We start from the raw sequence: 27,686 nt of genomic DNA on the forward strand, positions 1-27,686 counted from the left end.
TTTAAATACATTTGAAATAATTGTGAAATGGTCGCGCTTAATTCATTGCCAGTATTTCTGATGGTTTTGCATTGCTTACAATTCAGCATTACACATGCAGGTTTGTTCGTTTACAATTTATGATTTTCTTATAGACAAATATATCATCAACCACAAAACCATTAAAACGTATACTTAAATTTTAAACAAAATTATTCAAATTGCTGTCTAATCTTTTGGTATTGATCTCTTCACTAAATTAATTTCAGCTATCCAGTTTGATTTATTTTTTAGTTTATTTAAAATTATGTCTTGAAGTACAGCCTTTTTCATCTATGATATCATTTACATAAATAAGATCGCTTTTAATCCATTTTTTTTTTAAATAAAGCTTTATTTTCAAATTTAATAAATTTAGATGATTGTATAGGAAATCACTAAAGCATGACCGTAGTAGGCCTTCTATTATGGCAGTCAGTTCCCTCTCCTTATAAAAGGTTCTGCAACGGTAATCACACCCGTATATGAACATTTCCTTTACCATGAATATATCTGGTGTCAGCGGACAGCGGGGCCTTGCAATATGACAAAAACACATGCCGATGGTTTTAAAGCTTTGAGTGTTATATTTTGAAAATTCCAGCATGCATAGATACAATTTCTTACTTGAAATATAGTGAATTCGTGTATGATTTTTCTGACTGATTCCCGAATTGTTGTTCTTACAGAAATAGATACAACTCAAGTGATATGACCTGTTGTGTTTTATCAGAAGCTTTCTAGATAGGCAATATGACAGATTTTTTTAATTACATTTAACGTTTTACGTTTATCCGTCAGACATACCCTCCAGTGGTCCTTTACCATTCAAATGATCTTAAGGAGGGCCGGAGAAATAAATTCATTAGAACATTACTGGTATTGGCATGTTTCCCAATGTACATTTTCTTCGAAATCTTTCACAAATATTTGTTACAGATATATCAAGAGCATACTTAGATTACCAAATGTGATCTATAATAAAACCACCCATTAAAAAATTTAAAAGCTATTCATGGTCTAAACTATTCAACTTATTTTAGAAATCAATTTACATTTTCGTCGAAATCTTTCACAAATATATGTAATAGAAATATCAAGAGCATACTTAGATTACCAAATGTGATCTATAATAAAAAAAAAAAAAACACCCATTGAAAAATTTAAGTGGTATTCATAATTGTAATTTGAACTAATTTTGAAAAAGCATTGAAAATGTTATATAGCGAATTATGTCCTGCAACTTCCTTGTCCTTTAATAAATAAAATTGAGAATGGAAATGGAGAATGTGTCAAAGAGACAATGCATTTAAGTTCATTTAAGACACATTTCTTTTATTATCATTTTTTTAGTAGTAGGCTTTTACAATCACTTAACATTACCGACTGACTATGGTATGGAACGCCACAGCTGTCGTATGTGGAACTCTGATACTACGTTATGTTGTTCTATTATTACTTGATGATAGTTTGTCTTTACATAATATGGTTTTGACATTACGTAATGATGTTTTAATATAACTCAATATGGAATAGTCATTACATAATAATATTTCGATATTACATGATATAGTTTCGTATTGACTTGATATAGTTTTTTCATTACTTAATATGGTTCTGTAATTACTCGATGTGGTTTCTTCACCATTATTTAATGTGGTTATGTCATTAGACAATGTGGTTTTAACATTACTTGGTGTGTATGTGACATAACGTAAGGTGTTTTATTACATGATGCGGTTTTGTTATTTCGTAATGATGATTTGCCAATTCTTTATATGGCTTTAACATTACGTAATGATGTTTCAAAATTTGAGGATTTTACACTACATGATGTGTTTTATCAGTATGTGATGTGGTCATGTCATTCGTTGATGTGGTTATCCCATTATTACTACGAGGTAAAACCACGGGATCATTTTGGAAAAGCCTGATATGTTCTATTTTTAGACCGACTTCCATATTTCGTTTGTGTAAAGTGCTTTGGATGAGTACCGCTATTCATTTGAGAAAATATCTTTTCATTTTTTTGAGAAAAAGATTGCCATATAACATGTTTCATTGGACATTCATAGAATTATTGCTCCATGTTTTTTTTATCAGAAACCTTCAGGAAAAGTAGAAAGATTTGAATCTTTAACTGTTTAAGTTTAATTTTATACAAGGCAGTTTTTGTTACAATCATTCTATGTAAAAACTTGTATTAAAAAGTTCTTAAATAAATGTCTTTACGTGATTTTCTTAAAATGATATCATATCCTACCCAATCTGCAAAATGATGGCGTTAAAATTAGACTCATCCTATTTGTTTACGTAATCTCGCTTTTTATAAAAATTAGGAAATCTTCATTGATTTCAAATAAGACAAATATCCACCACAGACTAAATCCTTTGTTTTTTAAGAACAGACGATCAGGAATGATTCGTTACGGAGATCGCACGGTCTATATAATTACATTTTTTGAATAACAAAGTGGCTCTTCTGTTAAAGACGTTGAGTGTGAATTTTTTTTTTACTAATATACAACCATTTGTGTGACCTCGATATGCCTTGTTTCTATATTTTCGTTTTAATAAGTGATTTTTAACGCAGAAACTTCAATTGATACACTTGTTCTGCAGTCATATCATATTAATGTTGTAATTCATTACCACTCTTTACAATAAATATCTTTTCAGGGTTTTTTAGAAATGTCACCTCAAATATCCACAGGTATAAAAGATCACAACAAGCCTTCTGTGCAACAAGACAAGAACCTCAATGTTGTCCTGGTAACAATTGTTGTCCTCCAGATTTTGATTCATGTTGTTGTGATGAAGCCTGTGTCGGGTTTGGAGACTGTTGTCCTGATTACATAAGTACTTGTCAGGCAGGTAAGCAATGTTCAACATAAAGAAGCAACAAACATATCACATGTTTCTTATATATTTGGTAAATTTAATGTATCATCTATACATTTAAATAAAGCATGGATTAACACATGTTTGGCGAATTTAAGGAATTAATCTTATTTAACTGAACTCAATCGTTAGTCGGCTTTTGAGTGCACGAATGTTAGAAGACTCGGCCTGAAGACAATTCGGACCGAGCTCAATCGAACCGACTTATAAGACAACTCTGACTGTATATGAAGACAACTTAGACGTCCTTTATGGAGACACGAAAGGCAAAAACGGACAAAGCAAAGATTTTGATAATTACAAATTATTAAACATTATATTTTACATGTCTAAATCGTTCCTTCTGCTGAATTTGAAAAACATAATAAAATAAATATTGTATTACATGAACACAAATTGCTATTTATATGCTAATCATGTCATATTTAACATCAAAGTATCCTTTTGTGAAGATTGTTATTTCTACTTCATCTTTGTGATTCTATATTGTGAATAAACAAACTTCCTGTTTACAAAACTTTGAATTTTACAAAAAACTAAGGATTTTCTTATCCAAGGCATAGATTACCTTAACCGTATTTGGCACAACTTTTTGGACTTTTGGATCATCAATGCTCTTCAACTTTTTACTTGTTTGGCTTTATAAATATTTTGATATGAGCGTCACTGATGAGTCTTATGTAGACGAAACGCGCGTCTGGCGTACTAAATTATAATCCTGGTACCTTTGATAACTATTTAGTCAATCTATTCAATACATGGTAACTGTAGAGAACTCTCTTAACCAGATGAACTATTTGTGAGTTTCTATCTTTTTCTATACATGAGTCTGAAGTAGTTTTTACACGAGCCTTATTTAGTTGTACAAAGCTAAAAGCAGATAAACTCTAAACTACCAAAACAAAATAGACACCAGACGCAATAATTAATTTTATAAAGGCTTAAATACAGATTTCGACAAAACTACGAATTGAATATCAAGAAAAGTTTTTCTTAATCCACAGAAATTGGTATCAACGAATTAATCCACAGCATAACATCTACCAACAAGTTTTTTAGCCAACTTGAAATACATCAATGTCGTTTAACAAACTTAGTTGCTTGAAAATAACTTTACTGCACACATTTCTTAATAAAAAAAAATTTAAAAAAACATCATAATACGACAATGCTCTGACTTGTTCTTTTCATTTATTTTTTTCACTGTCGACTAAAATTTTTTTGTCTCCTTTTTACTACAAGAAAAATATTTGAAGGATAACCGAAACTGATAACATGCACACACATATACATGTACATATATTTTGTTCCTAACTATTTGTTTTACCAATCTCAATGCAGGTCAAATAGAGAAAATAATGTAACCCGGCTCGCTCAATATTTTCTATTATTCCCAAGGTTGATTATGTGACACCTCAAGTTATAAAATTGATTGTTTCATAGTAAGATATCATTATTCGGTCTCGGTGTGAATATATTAAACAAAGAAGTTCCATTGAGATAGTTTTGTTTTAACAATTCTGGATTTTAGTAGGTTTTTTTCCTCAATTTTACAGGACCGTGTAACCAGTACAGCCTAATTGAAAACGAAGAAAAGAGGTCTGCGGGATATATTACACATATTTCAAATGATATGCCCATCAGTGATGAAATGTTAAATGAAACATGGTACAGAGTAATAAGTGACAATGGAGAAAAAATGCCTACGTATCCTCCTGGTATATTACATTGTGGTACAATTAATCCAATCTGGCTAAATGGTGAGTGTTGTGTTGTTCCGTAGTCTAATGGTACTAGAAATGCGAAAGAAAAAGCTTTATCTTGTTTCTGGGGGAAAAGACGGGAAAATAATCAACCAAAAAAACTTGGATCAACTCAGTTTCTCTGGAATTATCCAACATAGCTGCTTTCGAAAGACAACACTCCATATAGCACAAACGCTTGTGAATGCACAGGATATTTGCTCACTTTTTCAGAATTGAAATTGTTGTTTAATGAAAAAAATGGCACTTTATAACATGTTTGAGCCCTTAATATAATAAATATAAAAATGTGTTATGATTGCCAATGACACAGCTCTCTATAATGACATAGAATTTAACAACTATAGGTCACCGTGCGGCTTTCGACAATGAACAAAGCCTTCGCCACATAGTCAGCTCAAAAAGTCCCGTAATGTCAAATGTAAAACAATTTAAATGAGAAAAATTATCGGCCTAAATTATGTACATGATAATGAACAAAAAACAAATATGTTACGCTTCAACAAACGCCAACCACTGAATTAAATGCTCTTGAGTAAGACGCTTCAATGCAAAAGGATTTTGTTTTTAAGTTGGTGTTGAGATATACCTTCAATTGTAAAACTGGCATTATTTTGTTCTCTTTCTGTTGATTTTGATTGTATATGGGACTTTCACATATTGAAAGATGTTAAAAAAGATGATGTTTATAATTAAATTGTTTTTTACATAAATGGCTTCAAATCTTTACTAATATTAGTATTTTCAAATCCATGAAAGAATTTTTGAGCTTGTGATAAGTTATGACGTATGTCTGAACATTTTTCCACATTTAACACACTTTTTCTTAAACACATGCAATATTATGACCTTTTCAGACTCGTTGCCAAATGTAGGTGAAGAAAACGTGACACTAGTAGCTTGTAGGCAGACACAAAACGACGTTTGTGAGGAAGAAATCGACATGAAAATAATGAACTGCTCTGGGGGATTTTATGTTTACTATTTACCTAATACGACGACAAACTCGGCTTACTGCTTTGGTAATTAATACGAAATTATGACTTATTCCTTGTGGAAAATAATTTCTTTAAATCCAACAAACAACAGATAATAACTGGTAATATAAATATATACCTTGTTTCAAATATTCGAATTAAAAGTTTAAACGAACTTAGGTTTAATGAATTCTATTTTATAAAGAAATGATCAAACCCCACGAAGATATAATGCTATGTATATCCTTCCTATTTTGACATTTTGAATGAAGAATTTATTTTGCAAGAATAATAGAAACAGAAACATATCGGGTTGCATTCTATATTTTTATATATAAAGGTCAATACAATCTTTAAATCTTTTTGAAAAATACAGAAGAAGATTACATGCATGGAGCTTCTACACCAACATTTAAAAAATCTTCTTTAATTGTTTGATGTCGATCCGTTAATGTAATGACTTTAGTTTCAAATGTATATCTATATGGTAGCGTATTATACTTCAGATCAAAAAGTGTTACTCAAAGAAAGGCAAACAATGTAAGACCCAATGGAAGTATTTGATGTAGTCTAAGTGAAAGGCTGTAATTTGTTATTCATGTTCACCGATTTGACCCAAATACTCATATTTTAGATAGAAAATACTAAATCGAATATCTAAATGACAAAAAGTATAAAAGAAAAACATAACAGTGCATGGGCTCGATGTAATAAATAAGTTTTTTGTACTTTTTTGTACCAGTCGTAATCTAATTATCCATCGAGATGAAATTCGAAGACTGCAGACGGTCATATAATCCGACATAAGCACAAAAACAAATTAGTGAACACGATTCAAGATCTGTTTTAGTTCAGTATATGGATTTAAGCAGGTTGGTTTTTTTACCTGTATAGGATGGAATTTTTCGTATGCAAGATTAGTAAAACTCATGCGTAACCATCTTCTCAAAAGGTCAAATCAAAAGGTTGTATGAGTACAAGTCTAAAATACCTAGCAATGGGGTTTAAGCTTATTATGACGATATATTTTGAACCAAACTATAGAAGAGAAATATTTATTTCGTTTTTTGGCTTTTTTAAATTTTTTTCAACAAAAAAAAACATACTTTATTTTTTAGTCGAATTCGTAGCTATTATCCATTAATTACTACTAGACCGTGAAATTTAACAAAAATGTTTGTAAATTTACAAACGAAAATTTCTATTGATTCATATATATCATATATTTGACTCTTTCAAGTTACTCCATTCAGTGTTTTTAATAAGAGTAAGTTCAGAAATGTTCATCAAAGGCATCAAATATGTTCAGTTAGTGTCGATGGCAGTTAGTGTCGATGGCAGATTAATTCCTTTGGTGTACAATAATGCATATGGGAACAAATCCGACATAAATATCACTGTTCTTTAATACAACAGTTTCAGACGATTTTTGGCGTATTAGATTATAATCCTGGTACTTTTGATAACTATTGTTACTAGTTGTTTTCTTCCGTTCCTTAGACTTTTCTATTAAATTAACTGTATATCATTATATAGCTTACATTCCAAATCTATATACAAAATATCATATGAACAAACACGCCATCATTAATCGTATTTAATATATACTAAGAGGGACTACTGTAACGCATGTGTATGATAATATTGTCAGAAATTCCAATCTCCCATGTTGTAAGTTCCTTTAAAAAAAATAAAACACCTTACAATCCTACAGAATTTTAAATGATTTGTTCGAAAATCATTTGATCTCAAAGTACTGCAACAATTGAATCTTTTGAGGGTAGTTCTGGTGCCATTGAGAAAAGATGATCATAAGACGTCTCAGAAAAGTCTTAACAAATAAATCTTTATAAAAAAATGAATCTATTTAACGATTTTATTTTGTTTCCACTATGAAGTTATTTTTTTCTTATCTTGGTTATCGAATTCTACTTTAAAGTCACGTTTGTGGTCATCCTACAAAATAAATATACATATAGTACACAAGCAATGATAATAACAGGTAAACGTGTGATTACAGAAAATATTAGAGGAAACATTACTTGTATTCTTAGTTATTATTACTTGGTTAATTGAATTATCAGAGATAAACCTAAATATGAAACTTAGAGGATATTTGTCGTCAAATTCTAAAACTAGCACCGGACTGCTAAAGTTAGAACACTGAAATTATAGTTAATTCAATCCTCAGATTTTAGAACTAATATTATATAAGAATGGTAATAAATTATAAAAAAAAATGTTAACCATTATATCTTATATTGCGCACCAATTGACTAAAAAAGGACTTGCATTTTTTTTGTAGGAGATGGTCCAGTTCTCTGTGACAATGGTCTGTCATCTGAATCTGGATATTACCCAGGATGTACATGTATGTATAAATGTTTGGGGTTTTCCATAAATAAACTGCGCGCAATTTAATAATTTGACAACCAACAGAAAGTATTGGTCCATATGTTTGTCCCCGAATATGAAATAGGATTGCATGACAACAGTGAAGCATATGGACATTAAGATTTATTAAAGAAATGATCATGCCAAATTAGTAAGAAAAAATATATTTCTTTTTGTGTTTTATGATGTTTACGATGACATTGTCAGTTTCAATCCTTTATTTTTATTACATCAGAATAACGTGTTTTATTCTATATTCTAGCTATTGAGTTTCACATTCATTATTATTTACTTAACAAAAACATGGTAACAAAAATAACCCTTTTTTTTCGTTTGAAAATCATAGGATGCTTTTTTTATATTTAGTGGATTACAGAGACTTGAATATCGGTACACTACTATTGCCCTTATACGCTAACGTGTATCAAGATTCCGCCATGATCCTATCGTTTGTCTTTAATACATTAGGTTAAGTTTCACAGGTTTTGCAGATCCTTTATTTCTTTTAAAAATGCTTGCTTATCTGATGTGAAAAACCCATCATATTCTCTGTTTAATTGATGTATAATATACTATACCCCACCTAGATTAGTAGAGGGGTGTTATGATTTCCGGTCTGTACGTTTGTCAGTCTATTCAATCTGTGTAAGGTTAACTTTTTAGTTCAATTTCATGTGTATATTACATTTTTGATTTAGAATGAATTGTAGTTCCATTTTTTTTTCACATCAACATAAAATTTAGTACAAAAATTATTTAACGTAATTATGAATGGGTTGTTTAATACATGTACAAAAATTTATGCATCCATATCGTTTTTGAATTGTTCATCTTCATTTGGTAAGGTCAAAATCAGATAATGTTATCGCAAAGGTTTATACATTAATGATTACCTCCGAGACCTGAACTGTTATGGTTCAACCCTAGCCATATTTACTTGCAGTCAAGTTTTTCATTTGTTCTATGTACTTTCCTCTTTCGTCAAATGTGTTTATGCAACAAACCTCAATAAACTCTCCTATGCATGCAGTTTTGTCTATTTAGTCGCAGGGTTTGTTGAATTATTTCTTTTCTAAAATTAAAACGATAGTCTTTTTGTGAAGGTATATTATAAATTGTGTCTTGATTTATTAATCAGCATTATTCAACATTATTCCTGCAATTATGTTGGTTTTCTTTTTCTATTTTCTTAGATTGAATTTTTAGCAGTAGATTCTACCATGACTTAAACTCTGATTTTAAGATATAGACAATTATAAAAGACTTTAATAGTTAACGATTTTAGTTTTCCTATTTTCAACTTACCTTTACTCAGTTGCAAGTAAATACCCACTATTCCATGGTATTGTGTTTTCATATCTGAATTGAAAAGCTTGCACGAAAGTTTGTTTCGTAACGAAGAAACTATACTGTAGCATCGTTATGCGTGAACAAAATGAATTTGACCTTTACCAGATATGTTAACCGATAAGATGTGATTGAGCCTCAACTCATAGGAGTTATTATATTTTTCCAAGGTATTATATCTTACAGAATAGTCGTATGCAATTGTTATATATTTTGTATGCTGCTTTCTTTGCATAGCATCATTTCCAAATGAGACCATTTTACCTGAAGTGGAATCCATACTGATAGATGGACCAACGTTCAACATACCAAATTACCCTCCTACACCAAGCCTTATACCAGTTTTCAGATGTAAATTCGGAGATATTTCTAATAAAACTTATGTTTACGATGTGAATTGGTATATAAATGGACACAATGTAACGATGTACAAAAATATAGAATTTGATAACATAACCAGTACTTACTTAACGAGTTCAGATTGGCGTGGGAAATATCAAATGAATATGCAGGTAACATTTATTGTGCTTTCGTTCATTTTCCGTTAGTGTTTGATACTTTACATAATTCATTTCACTTCATTAATTTTCAATTGCCTTATGGACAGTATCAAACTATCATGTGCCTTAAATACTTGGACGGTATGCCAGTTCGTTATATATTACTGTTGTCGTAAGATTAGTTTATACTTTCGAGAGTCGTGGGAATACAACAGTCATTTATTGTTATTGTTCAACACTAGCCAACGAATCTAGTTTAAGTAATTGGCTGATGATTGAGTACGTCACTTCGCTTTAGCTCAAAAGTTATATATTGTTGCTACAATGTATTTTAATTTAAAATACTTATGCAGAATTCTTTATCAAATAAGATTGGTACATCCCATTGATTTTAAAAAAAAATTAACAAGTGAAATGTGAAAAGATAAAATTTATAATTAATATAATGATACGTAACTATTAAGAAATAGAAGATAAGACACATTTCATATTTGAATAAACTAGTTTTCAAATATAAATTTGTATGTCTTGGGAAAAAAAAACTGTTGTATTGATATGTCTATTGTGAATGCATATTTATTCATAGATGGTTAAAAAATATCGCAAGAATAGATAGAGTCAGCCATCGCTATTGCGTAAAAAAACACACAAAATACAATTTGAACTACAAGTTCCCGAGGGCATCATCTGCGCATGAAAATAAAGATACATGTAGTGCGTTGTTGTAATTTGTAGGTACAAAATTTTGAAAATTTGTTCCGTTAATGTTATTGTATGTAGTAGAATTATCAAAACATTAATCTTCATGAACTGATCCATTATTCAAAGAATTTTCTTTGAATTTTGGTATTATTCTGGGCATTATTGTATGTAACAGGTAATATAATTCAAGGAATACGATCTTTATATTTTTTGCAGGTGACATGCTCAATACGGGTTCGAAATACTGTTGGTGCAGTGCCCAGTCCATTTTATAAAAGCAACGTGTTCAATGCAGGTTTTTATGTATGTTTGACTCAATCAAATATTAAAATGTATAGGTAAAATTTCTGAAATCTAACATTGATTTGATTAAATTTATTCGTTGATAATGTTTAACACTCATTTTAGGCGCTCGAATCGAAACAGTTAATTGGTTGAGTATAACTGCAATCACTGGATAAGTGACATTCTGATATTCAAACACAACATGATGAAAATTATGACTAAGAAAATTATGTTTATAACGTTGGACTGCATTCAAGGTTCGCGTGAATAAAAAAATGTTTAGTGATCAACAACATTGATACCTCACAGCAAATAACATTACAGTTTGCTGCACAATACAAATCTTGTATTATTCATTAATTGTATCATTGAAAAGGGAATTGGGTTATAATGGAATGAGGCACCAACTGCATTCTTCGCTTATACTCTGTTTGTAGAAACACTTTGAATTTATGCTTTGTTTGTTTGATTATTGTTTTTATATATTTTTCGTTTTGCTTTATAGCCAGAAAAATATGAATATACTGTGATTGAGGGTGAACACATTGAAATACCATTTACCTCTGCTGTTCCTGTTGCATGCATTGCTTCTCATCCAGATATTCAAAAAAATTGCAACCAGAATTTCTACATTTTTCAACCTAAGTATCAACATAATACAGCAGTATGTATGAATAATATTGCCAGAAGGGATCTAGTATTTGAAGCACAGTTTTGTGGAATCAAAATAGGAAATCTTGATTGGAATCAGACAAAGTACCTTAAAGTCTTCGGATTCAGTGACAGTCTATATAACTTCGAAGACAGGTCAACATATATAAGAGTCTCAACAAAATCCGTATCCGTTTTTAATGAATTCTGGAACAACATTAAGATACCAGATATAAAGGTAATTAGAAAAGCAATTATTTATCTTTATTCTTCCATTTTGCCTCGGAATGTGGTTATTAATAAAAATAGATAGAATATTAATATTTTAAAGGGTCAATGGTGAAACGAGCGCCGCCTGGCGTACTAAATCATAAGTCTAAATCTTTGATGAGTTTTTATAAATAAAATTGAGAATAGAAATGGGGGATATGTCAAAGAGACAACAACCCGGCTAAAAATCAGATAAAAGCCGAAGCATCAATGGGTATTCAATGCAGTGAGAAATTCCCGCACCCGGAGGCGTGCTACAGCTGCCCTAAAGAAATCATACTATACAAACAAAGGCCTGAGTAAAATAACTCAATTGTGTAAAAAAGCAGAAAACTAGAGGACACATTTTTGAATTAACAAAGAATATATGTATAACAAAATAGTTGTATTTAACAAATAATGAATGTAATCAATCTGGAATTTTGCAACACAAGAAATAAGGTTGCAAATTTTTTAATGAAAGTTGAATTCTACTGTTCTGTTTTTCGAATGGTATTACGTTATTTCAATATTTGGAATCCTACCTTTTGGTTGAAAGTTGAACAGAGAAAGGCTATTAAAAAACCTTGTTTTATTCATCATGAAATCCGTATCTAATATTTACGTTATGACATATTTTAGCTAGGTGTATATAAAAGATTTAAACGAACGGTGGAAGAAATGAAGTTTTGTAAATTTTAGCATTAAACACTAAATGAAATAGCATCTGCTTACCTCATTCAATTTACACTGAGGTCCCTGTTTACCTCATGATTTAATCGAGTGGTAACTTAAATTTTATGTTATAACACTCGTAAAACATAAATTTTCATGTCTTAAAATTGTCATTTTTTCTATAGGTAACTGTTGTAGATAAAGATTCAACCCTTACTAGTAGGTTGTGCCAATCATACAACGATCCACACATAACAACATTTGATGGAAAATATTATGACTACATGGATGTTGGGGAATACGTTATGTACAGAAACAGTAGAGGACCATATTGGGTATGTTTAAGAAGTTTTGATTTGGTAAAAAGTAAAATCACAAAAAAATATTGAACTTAGAGGAAAATCAATTCGGAAAGTAAACAACAGCAGGTATCATTCTCCTTTAACTAGCTAGCTGAGTTTGAAACTTATATATGTATGTAGTGCTACAATTTTAGATTATACTGACCATGCTGACGAGGAAAGGTTACACTAGACCACCTTAGATTATATGTTTTGTTCAGGCTATGTGTTCGAGTGGTCTTATTAACATTGTTGTGCTGTCATTTACAGTATTTATATATAATCATATGCTACCGAAATATTAGCACTCTTATCGAATATAAGAAGATTAACCTTGATTTGTTTTGTCTCAACATTTTTGTTTTGATAAAGGTGTTTTTGTCACTTAAATCCTATATTGCATAAAATTTGCGGAGGACTGCATGATTTATCAGAACAACTTGAAGAATTCAACTGTTTTTCTGACGATTCTTTAATACAATAATAAATCGAAAAGATAAAATAGCAAAAATACAATAACTAAAACATATGTCATTGATTTTGATTTATAAATAATAATAGTAATGATTAAATATCAATTATGTTTTCAACTAACGTGATTTAAATATGTTGGCATCTAAACCACAGCCCCACTATATAGGAGAGAAGCAAAGAAATAAGGTAATGGGACCTCCAATCCGTCTGTAAAACCTTTCCTAATGTTGTCGTCTGTTTGGCGTTGCGGTATTTATAAATACAGAGAAACGAACGGTCGTGTAATTATCTGCATTCTTAAGATCCCACGAAACAAGTATCTGTCCGTCAGTAGATTACCTGATACAAGGCAAAACTTCGGCCCTTATTCAACACCCTCATAGTTTGATTGTAGTACAAAGCTATAACTCCCTGAACAATGGATGACTAGAATTTAAAGAAATTGAAGAATTGATTCTTCTGCATTAATTAAAAAAGATATATATTTTGGGTGTAAGTGGTTTTTGGAGTTTTCGATACAAAATCATTCACTATGTTTATATTATTTGAAGTTTATGTGACCCAATTTAATAATGAAGTAAATCTATGATTATAATAATCTTTAATTTCATTTCTTAAAGGTTCATGCTTTATTTACGAATTGTGTCTCTGGTTGGCCCGGTGCTTCCTGTCATTGTGGTGTAGCAGTTAGAAGCAGGAATTCATTGTTTGTTCTAAGGACATGTGCAAGAATATCTCGAGACAATGTGTATTTACTTCAGCAGCCTCACATTGAAATCCAAACATGTGATGAGAATGATCTGTCAATAGATCATAAGGGTAGTAATTACAAGGTGAGCCATACATTTTTAGAACACTACAGTAGATATAGTGTCACCTTTTCCTAAAGTGTTTTTTTTTTCAAGTATGACCATGCTTATCCTCGTTAATGTGTTGTTATATATAGTGATTAGAGTAATTAAACATATGTACAAGGTAAGTTGATATTAGAAATAAAACGTCATTATATGATATATAAGATATATATTCTTGAAATCCTTTTCTTTTATTTGGTGTGGTTCTTGTTGCTCGGTTTTCTATGTTGTGTTTTGTGTACTTTTTCTTTTTTTTTCTTTTTTAGCAATAACGTTGTCAGTGTTTTTTCGACTACTGATATGAAAAGAAAATGTAGTATGATTGCCAATGAGACAACTCTCCACAATAGACCAAATGTCAGGGTAATTAACTACTACAAGTCACCATACAACCTTCAACAGTGCGTAGAGCATATACCGCATAGTCAGATATAAAAGGCCCTGAAGAGACAAATGTAAAAAAACAAATCACATTGGCAATCACGCCACTTTTTTTATATATGAAGTATTTCCATAAATACTTTACATGCTAGGTTAAAACATTGAAAGCTTATGAATTGTTTTGCAAAGAAATATAGATTTCTTTTGTAAATGATGGTTAACTTTAAAAGGCAAAAATGATATCATCGAATAAGTAAACATGGCAAATATCGCCAGACAATTATTTATTAGACTCTGATAAATTGTATGCATCTGTTGAACAGTATCTTGAAAACTAAAATAAATAAATATATATTTTAAAAAAAGGAAAAAATTTAACAGCAAGATAAGATTTACAAACACATGAACATAACTGAAATTGTGAGTTAACTCTTTGTAATTGTGATTTTCTAAAACGTTGGCATTGTGGAAGATACAAGAGAGGGATACGGGCTCTTTAGAGCCTCTAGTTTTGCAACCTATTTGTATGTATTGTATCTGATGAAGGTATTTAAAAACGCATTTAAATTTTACGGAAATAGGTCTCATATTTGTAACTACAATCAGCCGATTAATGAATCAATAAGTCTGCAAATTTACAATTTAAAATTGATATTATTTGTACTCCGACTTAAGCTGGTCTAGATGATTTCGATGTGTTAAGCATGGCTTTTTGTCATGTAACTTCCAATGCTTAAAATTATTTTGGTTATCTTTTAATGACGAGCGTATCTTATGATGAATTATGTCAATTATACCATATTAAGTGTATATAGCTCGGAAAATGGTATGATACATTTTCAATAATAAATTCGTACAAAACGTTTTTCTCTTGTATGTTATAGATTACATTGCCAATTGGAACTGAAATACAATTTACCGTTTCCAGCTACAAATTCATAACTCGAATTTCCATAAAACCTTCAATTTACGACATCAATGAATCAAGAGGACTATGTGGAGTTCTAAGTGTAACGAAAGATAACTCCGACGATCTAACACATCGTGAATTGGGACCAGTCAACAACATTAAAAGTTTTGGAGATTCTTGGCGGTATGTTTCATTTAAAAATCTTAATAGAGATTTTATTACGATAGAACACTGTTGAATAATTTTTACAATTTTTAATTTTGTATAAAGTAGCAGGTAGTCTTTCTGTCTCGTGTTCTTTTTAAATAAGAAAATTTCAATCTATGGTAAAAGCTACAATTAATTGAACTATCAATGTTCTGGGTTTTTTTTAATAAATAATGGACATGTTCCGTATATTGTGGAAAAATAAGATGTAAAGCAGAAGTATAGAAGGAAGGAAAATAAATTAATTTCAGATAAATATTAAATTTGAGATCAAAATTATATGCATGTACAAACAAAAAGGAAAACACGCTAACCTTACATTTCACAACATTAACATGGACATTAGTCCTATAATATTTTTTTAATTCTAATTCATTTAAATGTTTCGGTGTTAAGTGTGACATCAATTTTCCCTTAAGGTAGGACAATACAAAGGTTTTATACCTCATATTCCCCAGTTTTAAAATGCTGTTACTTTCTTTATAATGCTTGAAAATTCATTAAAGTGGTATTTATGGATAGCTAACAGATTACTCTTTCAAATTAATGCAATTTTAGTATTATACAACAATTATGTAATCAATTATAATGTAAACTGTGTCTACAAAATTTTACAAGAAATTTCCACTTTCAATTGAAATTATCTTCTTCATGGATTCCCCGAGTGGGTTGATCTTATTTTATGTTGTTTCTAGAGCCATTATCTAGAAAAGGTTGTCTCAGATTTTTGATAGAATGTATATATCAAATTTGACACCCTATCAAACATTATCTACTTTCATGTGGTAAGGATGTTTACACAAATTACAGATTTATGAAAGAATGGAATACAATAGCGATAATTGGATACACCCTTTTGTAGCTCCTGCTGTGTTGATCACGATTTCGTTAAAATTTCCTGTATAGTTATAGAGATGATAGAGCTAAATTTATTCAAGTGAACTGACCAATATTTTGCCATTAATTGCATAATAATTGATTACATAATGATTGTATAACAAAAATACTGCATTCATTTAAAAGATTAGTCTTTTATCTATCTATATATACCACTTTTATAAATTTATATGCAGTCTTAAGAAAGTAACAGGATTTTAAAGGTTGGAGATTGGAAGTAAAAAAATCTTTGTATTGTGCTACCTTAACTAGTGCACTTGTTTGTTAAGGACTCAGCTGAAGTCTGTCTGTGGGTGTGGGAAATTTTCACTGTGTTAAAAACCCATTGGTGGAATTGTGCTTTTTCTTCTCTTTGGTCGGGTTGTTGTCTCTATGACACATTCACTATTTCCATTCCCAATTTTATTTCTAGATTCGCGCTACAATCATCGCGTTCCAAATGTAAAAGAGGTTTAAAACAAAAAACATGTAATTAAGGCTTAAGGCATTGGCTGTGCATCTTTTATGGTGGACATTTTTTCTCTTACTTGGGACAAACATTAATTGCAAATTAAAAAAAAAAATGGTTTTCAGTAACATACAGGAACAACTTTTTTTAATTTATGTTGCTTTCATTTTACTAATTTTCGAAAGAAATAATTTTGTTTTCAATATCCTCTGATACATAAGAAAGAAATAGGGCAATAAGGTTATCATACATATTCTCAAATTTGTCCTAACTAGACAAGGGTACAAGGTAATCAGAAAATCAAAACAAGTTCACTTTGAACAAGAAACATGACAAAGTTTGCATATTTTGTCAAAATTCTTGATTTTATTGTTTTTCATCAAATTTTAAGTATAATCTAGATTGGAAAAGTATGTGCGCACCCGAAATCGACTTTATATTAAGCGAGGATATTTCTACAATTTTAAAAAAGCTGTTATTATATTATTTTTGTCATTGATACGATGTTTCAACTGTGAAAATAACGATGAAAAACTGCATAAATTCTGTATTTTTCATCGGTTTTTTGTGAAAACGGTACATACAATGACGTAATTGTGACGTCATCAGATAAAAAATCTTAATGATTGTCATTTATATTTCTATTCATCTCAAAACATAATGTGCAAATTTGAAAGAGTTTCCAGCATTTTATATTCTTTGGCCAAAACCGGGCCTTAATGCCTCTACAATTAAAATACCCTTCTCTTTCTACTTTCTAAAAATGCTTTCTTCAAATATGAACTGTCGGTGTCTAATTTTGTTTATTATTGCAGAATTGATCCTAAAGTGATGCAAGACGAACAGCTTTTTGTAAATGAACCTTCTTTCAAAAAACAAGTTATTGTCATCGTCGATACTGAGGAGAATATATCTCAAATCAATGGCACTGTGCAATATTGTGTCTGCGACCAAGAGGCCAAACCAACTGATGATTTGGATCAGTTTTATACAGTTCAGTGTAATTTGACGGACAGTACACAATATTGTTCATCGGATGAACAATCTACAAGCAATAAAGACAATTCTATACCATCATTTGTCACATCTTGTTATACTACTTCAAGGAAGAAGCGGTCTTTAACTCATAGTATACATCGACGAAGCGTGACCGATTCTGATGATGTCATCGACGTTCCGTCTCTTGAATACGATGAAGATGCACTGAATATTTCATTGAATTCTACGGTAAATATAAAATTTATTCAAACAAGAACACTAAAAAATGTTCGTCCTTGTTTTATGCAACATACACTGTGACAATATGTAATCTTTCTAGTCTCAGAACTTGACACAATTATTAGCCTGACTCCGACATTGTTTGACAGAAACAGTTCAAGGATCTTTTATCTTTTTCGATGCCATGATTTCCAGTTACCAAATAGGAGTCCTTCTGTGAGAAATCCGTAATCTCTTGGTTTTCTATATTAGATCTACAACAACTACACTGTTACATCGATCGTTCAGGTTGTCAAAAAAGTAGATGTTTTTTTTTCTAAAAATCAATATCGAATGCAATTGAGCTGTAATTAAATTATTTCTGCTAAGTGCAAGATATGTAAAATAAAAATGCAGTTTAATAATATAGGTAGAATACCGACGCAAGCTTTAAAGAAAACTCATCAAAAATATCAAGCTTTAATTTGAATGCCAGAAAAACACACAGTACTTGGTTGTTCCGTATGTAATTATAAATAAGATAATTACTATAAAGATATTATAATTCAAGCTTTAATTACTATTTTATCATGCCTATCCTTCATATTTCGAAAGGAACGAGAATTCCAGAATGGTTGGACTCAGGAGGAAGCAAATAAAACCTGTACTGCAAAAATTCAGAATGCAATACCAACTGAATTACTTGACAATGTAAATGGGCTGAGTAATGAGGACTATATTAAGTCCTGTATTGAGGATATTAAAGTAAGAAACAGTTTTTAGTGGACATACATGTTGTAAAAATATATTGAACATTGATTTTGTTTATGACAAGATACTTCACAATCTCCGAGTACATAGCAATTATGTTCAATACTTATTGTTAATATTGCAGAGCATACGACCGTAGTGACCTATGAGTACACACAGGCAATACATTTTCTATGTAATTTTATTTTGTTAAAAAAGCAGAAGAAAAATTAAAAAGATTTGTGATTCATAAAATACAGTGTTTCATTTTGCTGATTTTAGCTTACTGCAGACACCACATTTGTACAGGACACAGTCGGAGCAATGCAGACTTACACTTTAATGGAAGTTTCAAGAAATGAAACATTGGCTTTAACAGATATAAACAATGGGTCTCAAAGCATTTTGGAATATGTAACCAGTTTACTATGTGCTAACAACTGCAGTGAAAATGGAAATTGCACATCAAGTATTGTTCTTTGATTTAATAGAACTATTTTTCTTTTCATTTTATTCATTTATGTCTTTTATCAGTATCGGTGCACACATTTTTATACTTGTAAACATTTGTTCTGTTAGTTTATTATCGTTAGTTCCAGACGATTGTTCCGGGCAACAGTTCATTCCTTGTGTTAATCAAAATACCTGCTGACCTCGACTACAGTAAAAAACTATACTTCTTGACGTTATAAACATTTTTTTTTTAAGTAAAAGATTTAATTCTAATGGTTACTCTAATTTCATAATGAAATCCATGTGATTTCGTTATCGATCGTAATTGTATTTGATTATACTGAGTATATTTAATCTTTCTTTTCGTGTTCTGTTCATTTCATTTTTTTAAAAGTCATCTTTATGTTGTCTTTTAAAATATTTTATTTATAAAAATAAAGTAAAATTACTGTTTATGTTTTTTTCTACGTGTAGGCGTATGTTCGTGTTACGACGGTTACATTGGAGATGACTGTTCAATATCAACTTCAGTAGCTCCTTCCAATATCAGTTTACCCTTAAATGGTTTATGTGGAACACGTACTAGAGCTTGTGCTAAGACAAACATAATTGGCACGTTTCCTTCTTCAGATGTATGGTGCAAGCGAAGACATTTTCAGGTTGTACATCAATATATATATCTGATTTTTTTAAGTAGAATATCCGGCTAGCAGATTATTTTACATCTATTTTTTCGTCCTATCCTTGATAAAATAAAACATTTCCTTTTTTATAAGTAAACAATAAACGCAGTTAAAAATATAAATTGCATTCATTCTTATAAGAACCAAAATGTATGACGAAAAACTATGATCATGTATTATAAAAAGTAAAATCACAAAAATACTGAACTCAGAGGAAAATCCTTTCGGAAAGTCCATAATTACATGGCAAAATTAAATGACAAAACACATCAAAAACGAATGGACAAGAACTGTCATATTCCTGACTTGTTACAGGCATTTTCAAATGTAGAAAATGGTGGATTAAACCTGGTTTTATAGCGCTAACCCTCTCACTTTGATGACAGTCTCTGCAAATTCCTTTATATTTACAATGATGCGTTATACCTGTCAAAACTGAGTTGTTTAAAGATTCTAAATGATGTTCTTTTCAAACTAGCTGCTTCAGACGTCCGAATTGCCTTTCTATATTTGCCTTCATCGGGAAAGCTTAAAAGCCGAGAATGTAAATATATTTAAAGAGATATATGACAAAAGGGATCTTAATAGAATTGCTTGAAAGAAAAAAAGAGGGACGAAAGATACCAAAGGGACAGTCTTGAGCCTTTGTTTTTTAAGAATATTTAAACTTATCGACGATGTTTTATATACACAAACGTTGTAGAGCAGATCAGTGCATGAATCACTTACTTCTGGTGTGAAGATTCCATCAGGGCAAACAATCCTCTAGCAGCATTGTCTAGTATCTAGAAACAAATAATCTTTTAATAGTATTCTTGTTATACAATATCTACTTAGTTTTATTGTTATAAAAACTTAATCTTCAATAACGGTTTTCTAGAGTCATCTTCATCAGGAACGATCACAAAGCCAACAATTGCAGAGCAAGAATATTTTAAGTACCGAAACATGTGAAGAGTTACATAATCAAAAAGGGACAAAAATATTAACCAATACTAGCGATCAAGTTTTCCTCAGGGAGATTTAAGAAATTGTACAAATGAGACTCAACTAATTATCAATTTGATCACAAAGAAAATCCCAATATTTACTTTTACTTTTGTTGTCCAAATCGGAATTAACAACCTCTCTATTTTTTGTTTATAGATAATGAACGACTCGATGGTTTATACATCTAGCGCAGATGTTATAAAGGCTGAATATAGAAATGCTTTCATGGTATCCGTCAATTTACAATCATCCAGAAGAAAACGGTCATTACCAGATGTTTTGGCGGCGGAAGGATATGAACTAAGTCTTTCCAATGATGGCATTCATTTTGGAGAATCTGTCAATATCATAATATATGATGAGGAATGTAGTTCTTGTAATACAACAACTATGATTTGTGTAGTTTTGGTAAATATACTTATATGGATTATAATGCTATAAGATAAATATGTACTATAATCGACAGCATGTTAACTAATTGGACCCGGTCTTTTAATAAACAAATAATATCAATCTATCAATCACGTTCATTTGAGATGACGTTTTAACTTCGCTGAACCAAAATTGTTTCCAGAAAGACACTTCTTTCCTACTTTTAAATGTGATTGCACTGTATAATCTTGACCGTCACATTAACCTCAACGTTTCCCATTGTAAATCAGACATCTGATTCTGTGCAGGATCATTCAATTCATTACATTCGTAACTTTCCGGTTATATGCGTGTCATTGGTGCAATACAGTTTTCCGCGTTTTACAGTAGCATATATTTTGCAGTTGAATATCTTTTGCAGAAGAATATTTCTCTAGAATAACCTAGCAATTGATGGAAAGTTCCTAGTGGTTACCAAAATATATAAATAAATTGAACTTGAATCTCCAAGGTTACAATTCCTGTTATAACACTGTCAAATTCCACAATTGAAAATCGCCTAGTAAAAAATGTCATCTCGAATAAACGAAATTGATGGTTTAAAAATATTTGATAAAAATACGGTTTCATTATTTTACATGAAGTCGACTTTTAGAAATGTTTCACCTGATAATCGTTTTTTTTAGATAATTCATATCTACAGTGCTTTTATTTTTGTGATATTGAAATGTTTTACACTCTACAGATAAATGCGAAAAATCTTACTAAAGTCTACCAAGTAACTGCAAGTTTGACCAATAGAATATAACTTCAAACTATCAATTGATTCTTGGTTTAGCTATGTATTTAAACAATGGGTAAAATGACAATAGTATCATGAATATAAAATTCAGATTAAAACAAGTATTAATTTTGAACAACTGACATTCAATATACAATGATGCCCCGTACAAAAGATGAATATCCAAAATCGTCAACCCGAAAAGATAATTTCCCATAAAACTTGGGGGTGCCCTTAGTGAAATAAACTTTTAGTACAAATATAAAAATAAGATGTGGTACAACTTGCATTGAAATAACTCTTCATAAGAGACCAAATGACATAGAAATCAACAACTATAGGTCACAGAACAGCTTTAACACAGAACAAAGGCTTTACCGCATAACCAGCTATCAAATGCCCAAAAATTGCAAAACAGATATGTCACACAGCAACAAACGATAACTACATAACAGGCTGTTGACTTGGGACAGGCACATACATAATAGGATGGGGTTCAACCCGTTGACGGTACCAACCGTTCCTCTAACATTGGAGAGTAATGTTACAGTACAAACTAAAAACAAACTATAAAAGCAGTTGAAAAAGGTTTTAAAAGTGCAGATTTGTTAGTACATGCAGTTACTGACAACTAGTCTAAAGCAAACTAATAACAAATAATAAAAATCATGCATCAAAGACTAAATTATCAATCAGTACATATCCAACATTTAATGGATTTAGTGTAAAGATGTCAAAGAAAACATGACCTTGTGCAATGCCAAGATACAGATACAGATATCGACAAATTTTGAACCATGAATCTGTATATGTGTATAAAACAGTATTTAGTTTGATTTTAAATTACTGATAACAAAATCAATATCAATAACAATAAAAACAATATTTAAGTTCTTATTACAGTATTGAAGTGTTAACTTTTAGAAAAAGCTTATTTAAAGGATCGATAAGTTTACCTCCATGTCCTGAACCAAGTCATCAATATAGCAGCTGTTATTGAATAGTTCGTGTTTATGTATGTGGGCGTTTGTTTTTGTTGCACTTCAGTGTCCCTGTTGTTCATTTGTTTTCATCTTACAGTTGATTGGTTTTCCCCGGCTTTAGTTTGTAACCTGGATTTGTTTTATCTCAATCGATTAATGACCTTTGAACACCGGTATACAACTGTTGCCTTTATTTATCCGGATTGTTTCTGAATTTCCGGGCTCGGTAAATAACATCTCCGTAAATATTTTAGGGCTGGATATTTATCGCTTTTAATGGGTCACAATTGTTTAATTATACTTGTTGAAGGGCCTTGAAGACTCATTTACCTTAATGTAGTTTCAGATTGTCAAACACTTACGTTAGGTAATTAGTATGTGTCGAAGAATATCTCGTATGTATAACAAAGGTAGACTCTTTCTGTAAACAAATGATGGTACTGAAAAGGACTGTTGATGAGAGATATATGCACTGGATGAATTTATAAGTCATGTTTCCACGTCACTAAATTGGCTTCTAACATGACTGTTGACATTTTTGCATAAATTTGTCTGTAACGTCATGTTGATTGCAGATAGCTCATATCTAAATCAAAAAGCGCAAAAATTTATTCAACGGTGAAAAATAGGGTTACTCTTCGGTCGATGTAAGTTATTATCGTGTTACACAATATAATTGCTTATCATATATGTAAGGTATAATAATAGATTTCATTTGATAATACACTGTTAGTCTCGATATTATAACAATTTTGGATGTATGTATAACTACTTTCATTAATACGATGAATAACTTTCTATGACAACATTTTATACATTAAGGAATCATGTCCAGATATGACAACACAAGTTACCGTTGCTACTACTGACCGATCTTCAACAGAACAGGAAACAACAACTGAACAAATATCTACAGCCGACAAAACTACTACAGAACAGGAAACAACAACTGAACAAATATCTACAGCCGACAAAACTACTACAGTGTCTGAACCAACAACGATTGAAGACGGAACAACAACAGTCCCTATAACAACAACTGAAGAGACGACAGTTCCAATAACTACAACAACTGAAGAGAAAATAACTACAACTCCTGCAGCGACGACAACGGAAGAGAGAACATCTACAGTTCCCGAAGCGACGACAACGGAAAAGAGAACATCTACAGCCCCTATAACAACAACTGAAGAGAAAACAACCACAACCCAAATAACTACAACAACTGAAGATGAAACAACTACAACAACTGAAGATGAAACAACTACAACACCTGTAACAACAACTGTAGAGAAAACAACTACAGTTCCTATAACAACAACAAATAACGAGAGAATAACCACAGCCTTTATGACAACTGAAAAAAAAACAAGCACAGAACAAATAACAACAACTGAAGAAAAGACAAGTACTAAACAAATAACAACTACTGATGAAAAAATAACCACTGTCCTTATATCAGACGAAGAGAAAACATCCACAGTAACTTCAACAACTAATGGAGAGAAAACAATCACAGTCCCTATTACGGCAAATGGTGAGAAAACTACAGAGAAAACTTCAAATGTAGGGAAAACTACAACTGAAGAGAAAACTACAACTGAAGAGAAAACTACAACTGAAGAGAAAACTACAACTGAAAAGAAAACAACCACTGTCCCTATACAAACGACAACAGGAGACGAAACAACTACCGTTCCTGAAGCGACGACAATGGAAGATAAACAAAGTATATCCCCTTTATCAACACCAGGAGAGGATACGATGCTCTTTGAAGTGTCGTTTTTTCTTTTACACTTGTCAAATTTGTTTAACATGTCAAGTCACATATCAAAAAGTGCTTTAAACAGACTGTTATACTTCACCTACCAATTGAATTTAGGTGTCAATCTTAATTACAATGTCTTAGCAAACAACCAAACAAATTTGGCAAGCAAGGCATTTTAACAAATGAACAAATGATGCAGGTTGGCCACGTTGAATTTTTTTTCAGTAGTTCAAATAAAAATATCATTGTATTGTCAAACTTGCTAATTTCTTAAATTCATTACGAAAAAACTATGGCCAAAAGTGAATAGAATACAGACAATAAAGAAATGAAACACACCTAGAAACGTTCATTGATAATTCCGTACATGGCTTGTTGCTTTTCATTAGAATGGTAAAGCTCCGAGTAATCAGAGTAGACTGTCCTATTTTTAAAAAAGAATACACTTTCTCTGAAAGATTAATGTCAACTGTCTCTTTTTATGTGAATGTGGAGTAATTGTGCAAACGATTGTGTAGTCAATCAAATTTTCCCACGTTAAGTTAATGAATTATTAATTTTTCTACAGATTCGATGACCATTAAACTTTCAAATGTGTGAGACTATTTATTAGAACAGATTCATAAGCTAAAATTGATCTATCAACGATTTCCCGATTGTTTTATGATTTGGCAATTATAATTGCTGCTATGTGACAGTTTTGATCGATAGACTCGGAGTTCAAGTTTTGCTCTGTCATTCTAATAAAAACGTTTTGTTTGAAACAAGACATATATAGGTTTTAGGATGCATGTTTCAATGCAGAAATATTATTACTACTATTCCACAAGATCATACATGACATTGTCAAACTAGGCAAACACAATTTTATATTTTTTACAGAAAACGACAAAATAAAATACTATGGAGGAATAGTAGGCAGTTCCATTGCTGCCTTCCTCATCCTGATTGGTATTGTGTTGCTCTGTTGCAAGATAACACTTTCAAAAGCAAGGTAATTTTAAGTTTTAGTAGTAGAACTGATTAATACATAACAAGTAAAAGTCGTTCTTCTCGTCATATAGCTATCAAAGGTACCAGGATTATAATTAAGTACGCCTGACTCGCGCGTTTCGTCTACATAAGACTCATCAGTGACGCTCATATCGAAATATTTATAATTCTAAACAAGTACAAAGTTGAAGAGCATTGAGGATTCAAAATTCCAAAAAGTTGTGCCAAATAAGGCTAAGGTAATCTATGCCTGGGTTAAGAGAATCCTTAGTTTTTTCGAAAAATTCAAAGTTTTGTAAACAGGAAATTTATAAAAATGACCAAATTATTGATATTCATAGATATGTGAATTACAATATTGCGTTTGCATCGATAAATCATTCTGAATAAACGTTGCTTTTTTAACGATAATTGATTGATCTTTTCACCATGATACTTTGAAATATAAGCGTAAATGTGTTTACTGTCTTGCTATGACGAAGGATCGTTTTAATAAATATGAATTATGTTTAAATGTTAACATATATTGCCAGATCTAATGACAAGACAGAAGGAATAATTCGAGTCAGGAATTTTGAAAATTGGACTTTCTACTCAGGCCAATCTAAAAAGTCAGCCAAGGAGATTCCGAATGGATCGCTGAATTTTGGGTTAGCAACAAGATTTAATAGCCGCGAAAATCAACAGACAGGGTCTTAAGTTGTCAGATATAATGCTGGTGCAGCATACGGGTAATATTCGCCAAATTGTACTGGCATTAATGTATATAAAGATTAGTGAACAGCCGAATAGTGATGTTTCCGCAAAGTTGAGAACATTTCAAACTTTAACACAACCCTGCACCGTCATTAAGTTATGACAGAAGAATTTCGTATATTGTTATTTTCATATAATCTAATATAGCGTGTTCAAGAAAATTATTATAAATGTATAATAATTATTGATACAAGTTACTTTATGCTAGTTGTCATGAAATTCGCCAGCAGTCTTTGTCAAGTTTGGTTTTCATAATTTTGGATTTACTTAGTCAGTCTATGAATATAATAAGTTTGGTAGAGTTTCAAAATCTTTAATAGCTGCATCAAAAGTGTCTGAGCAGATAGTTGACGAACCAGTGATATGTTAAAAAACCTCTCGTCATTTTTCTTCAAAGTTCATCGGAAGGTATCAAGACCTTGTTGATAAATATTCCGTATCAACTTTACAAATAATACATGATGGTAAATACATGTTCTTGAAGCAGATATTCTGGTTACTGACATTGTCTGTCGTCTTAATAACGGGTTATACTATTCTTTTATTTGTCTTTATGCATATTACTTTTATTGTTAAGTCCCTACATCCCGTCATTGTGTTATTATTCCATGATAATTCACGTATTTTTGTCTTTAATTTTTGATAATGTGCTTTGTCGATATGCCTTTTGCTGTTTCTTTGATACATATGAATTGGCTAGGTACTTATACATCCCGTTATTGTGCTTTTGTAAAACAATTTTGTATTATTGTTTTTCATTTTTGCAAATGTTCTTTGTCAATTACCTTTTTATGTTTCTTTGATACATATAAAACGTGGCTCTGTACTTATACATCCCGTCAATGTGTTATTGTACTATGTAGATTTGTGTATTCTTGTCTTAATTGTTGCTTATAATTTTGATATATATGCCATGTTGTGCTTTGTCTGTTGTATATTTGTATGTTTTTATATAGATTCATACTACAATACAAGATTGACTACTG

The 27,686-nt window shown here is 30.9% G+C and overlaps 1 protein-coding gene across 1 annotated transcript; it reads left to right on the forward strand.

The window, feature by feature from the left end:
* Window positions 1-27,686, forward strand: LOC143052707 (von Willebrand factor D and EGF domain-containing protein-like). Its single transcript, XM_076225798.1, has 19 exons — window positions 1-100; window positions 2,698-2,892; window positions 4,476-4,679; window positions 5,540-5,704; window positions 7,965-8,030; window positions 9,638-9,912; window positions 10,819-10,905; window positions 11,393-11,776; window positions 12,648-12,797; window positions 13,898-14,110; window positions 15,397-15,605; window positions 17,790-18,201; window positions 18,787-18,936; window positions 19,204-19,390; window positions 19,849-20,033; window positions 21,204-21,455; window positions 24,006-24,912; window positions 25,834-25,945; window positions 26,478-27,686. Exons 1-19 carry the CDS (start codon window positions 28-30, stop codon window positions 26,641-26,643), a joined length of 4,392 nt encoding a protein of 1,463 aa, XP_076081913.1. The 5' UTR covers window positions 1-27; the 3' UTR covers window positions 26,644-27,686.

This window comes from Mytilus galloprovincialis, chromosome 1 (genome assembly GCF_965363235.1).
Source record: "Mytilus galloprovincialis chromosome 1, xbMytGall1.hap1.1, whole genome shotgun sequence".
Taxonomy (NCBI): domain Eukaryota; kingdom Metazoa; phylum Mollusca; class Bivalvia; order Mytilida; family Mytilidae; genus Mytilus; species Mytilus galloprovincialis.

Bases quoted from the DNA above. Each gene is read 5' to 3' on its own strand.
- LOC143052707 (XM_076225798.1), top strand. From the start codon at position 28: ATGGTCGCGCTTAATTCATTGCCAGTATTTCTGATGGTTTTGCATTGC. The intron at 20,034-21,203 runs GTTGTACATCAA...TTTTGTTTATAG, and splicing joins GCAAGCGAAGACATTTTCAG to ATAATGAACGACTCGATGGT. The intron at 25,946-26,477 runs GTAATTTTAAGT...ATATATTGCCAG, and splicing joins ATAACACTTTCAAAAGCAAG to ATCTAATGACAAGACAGAAG.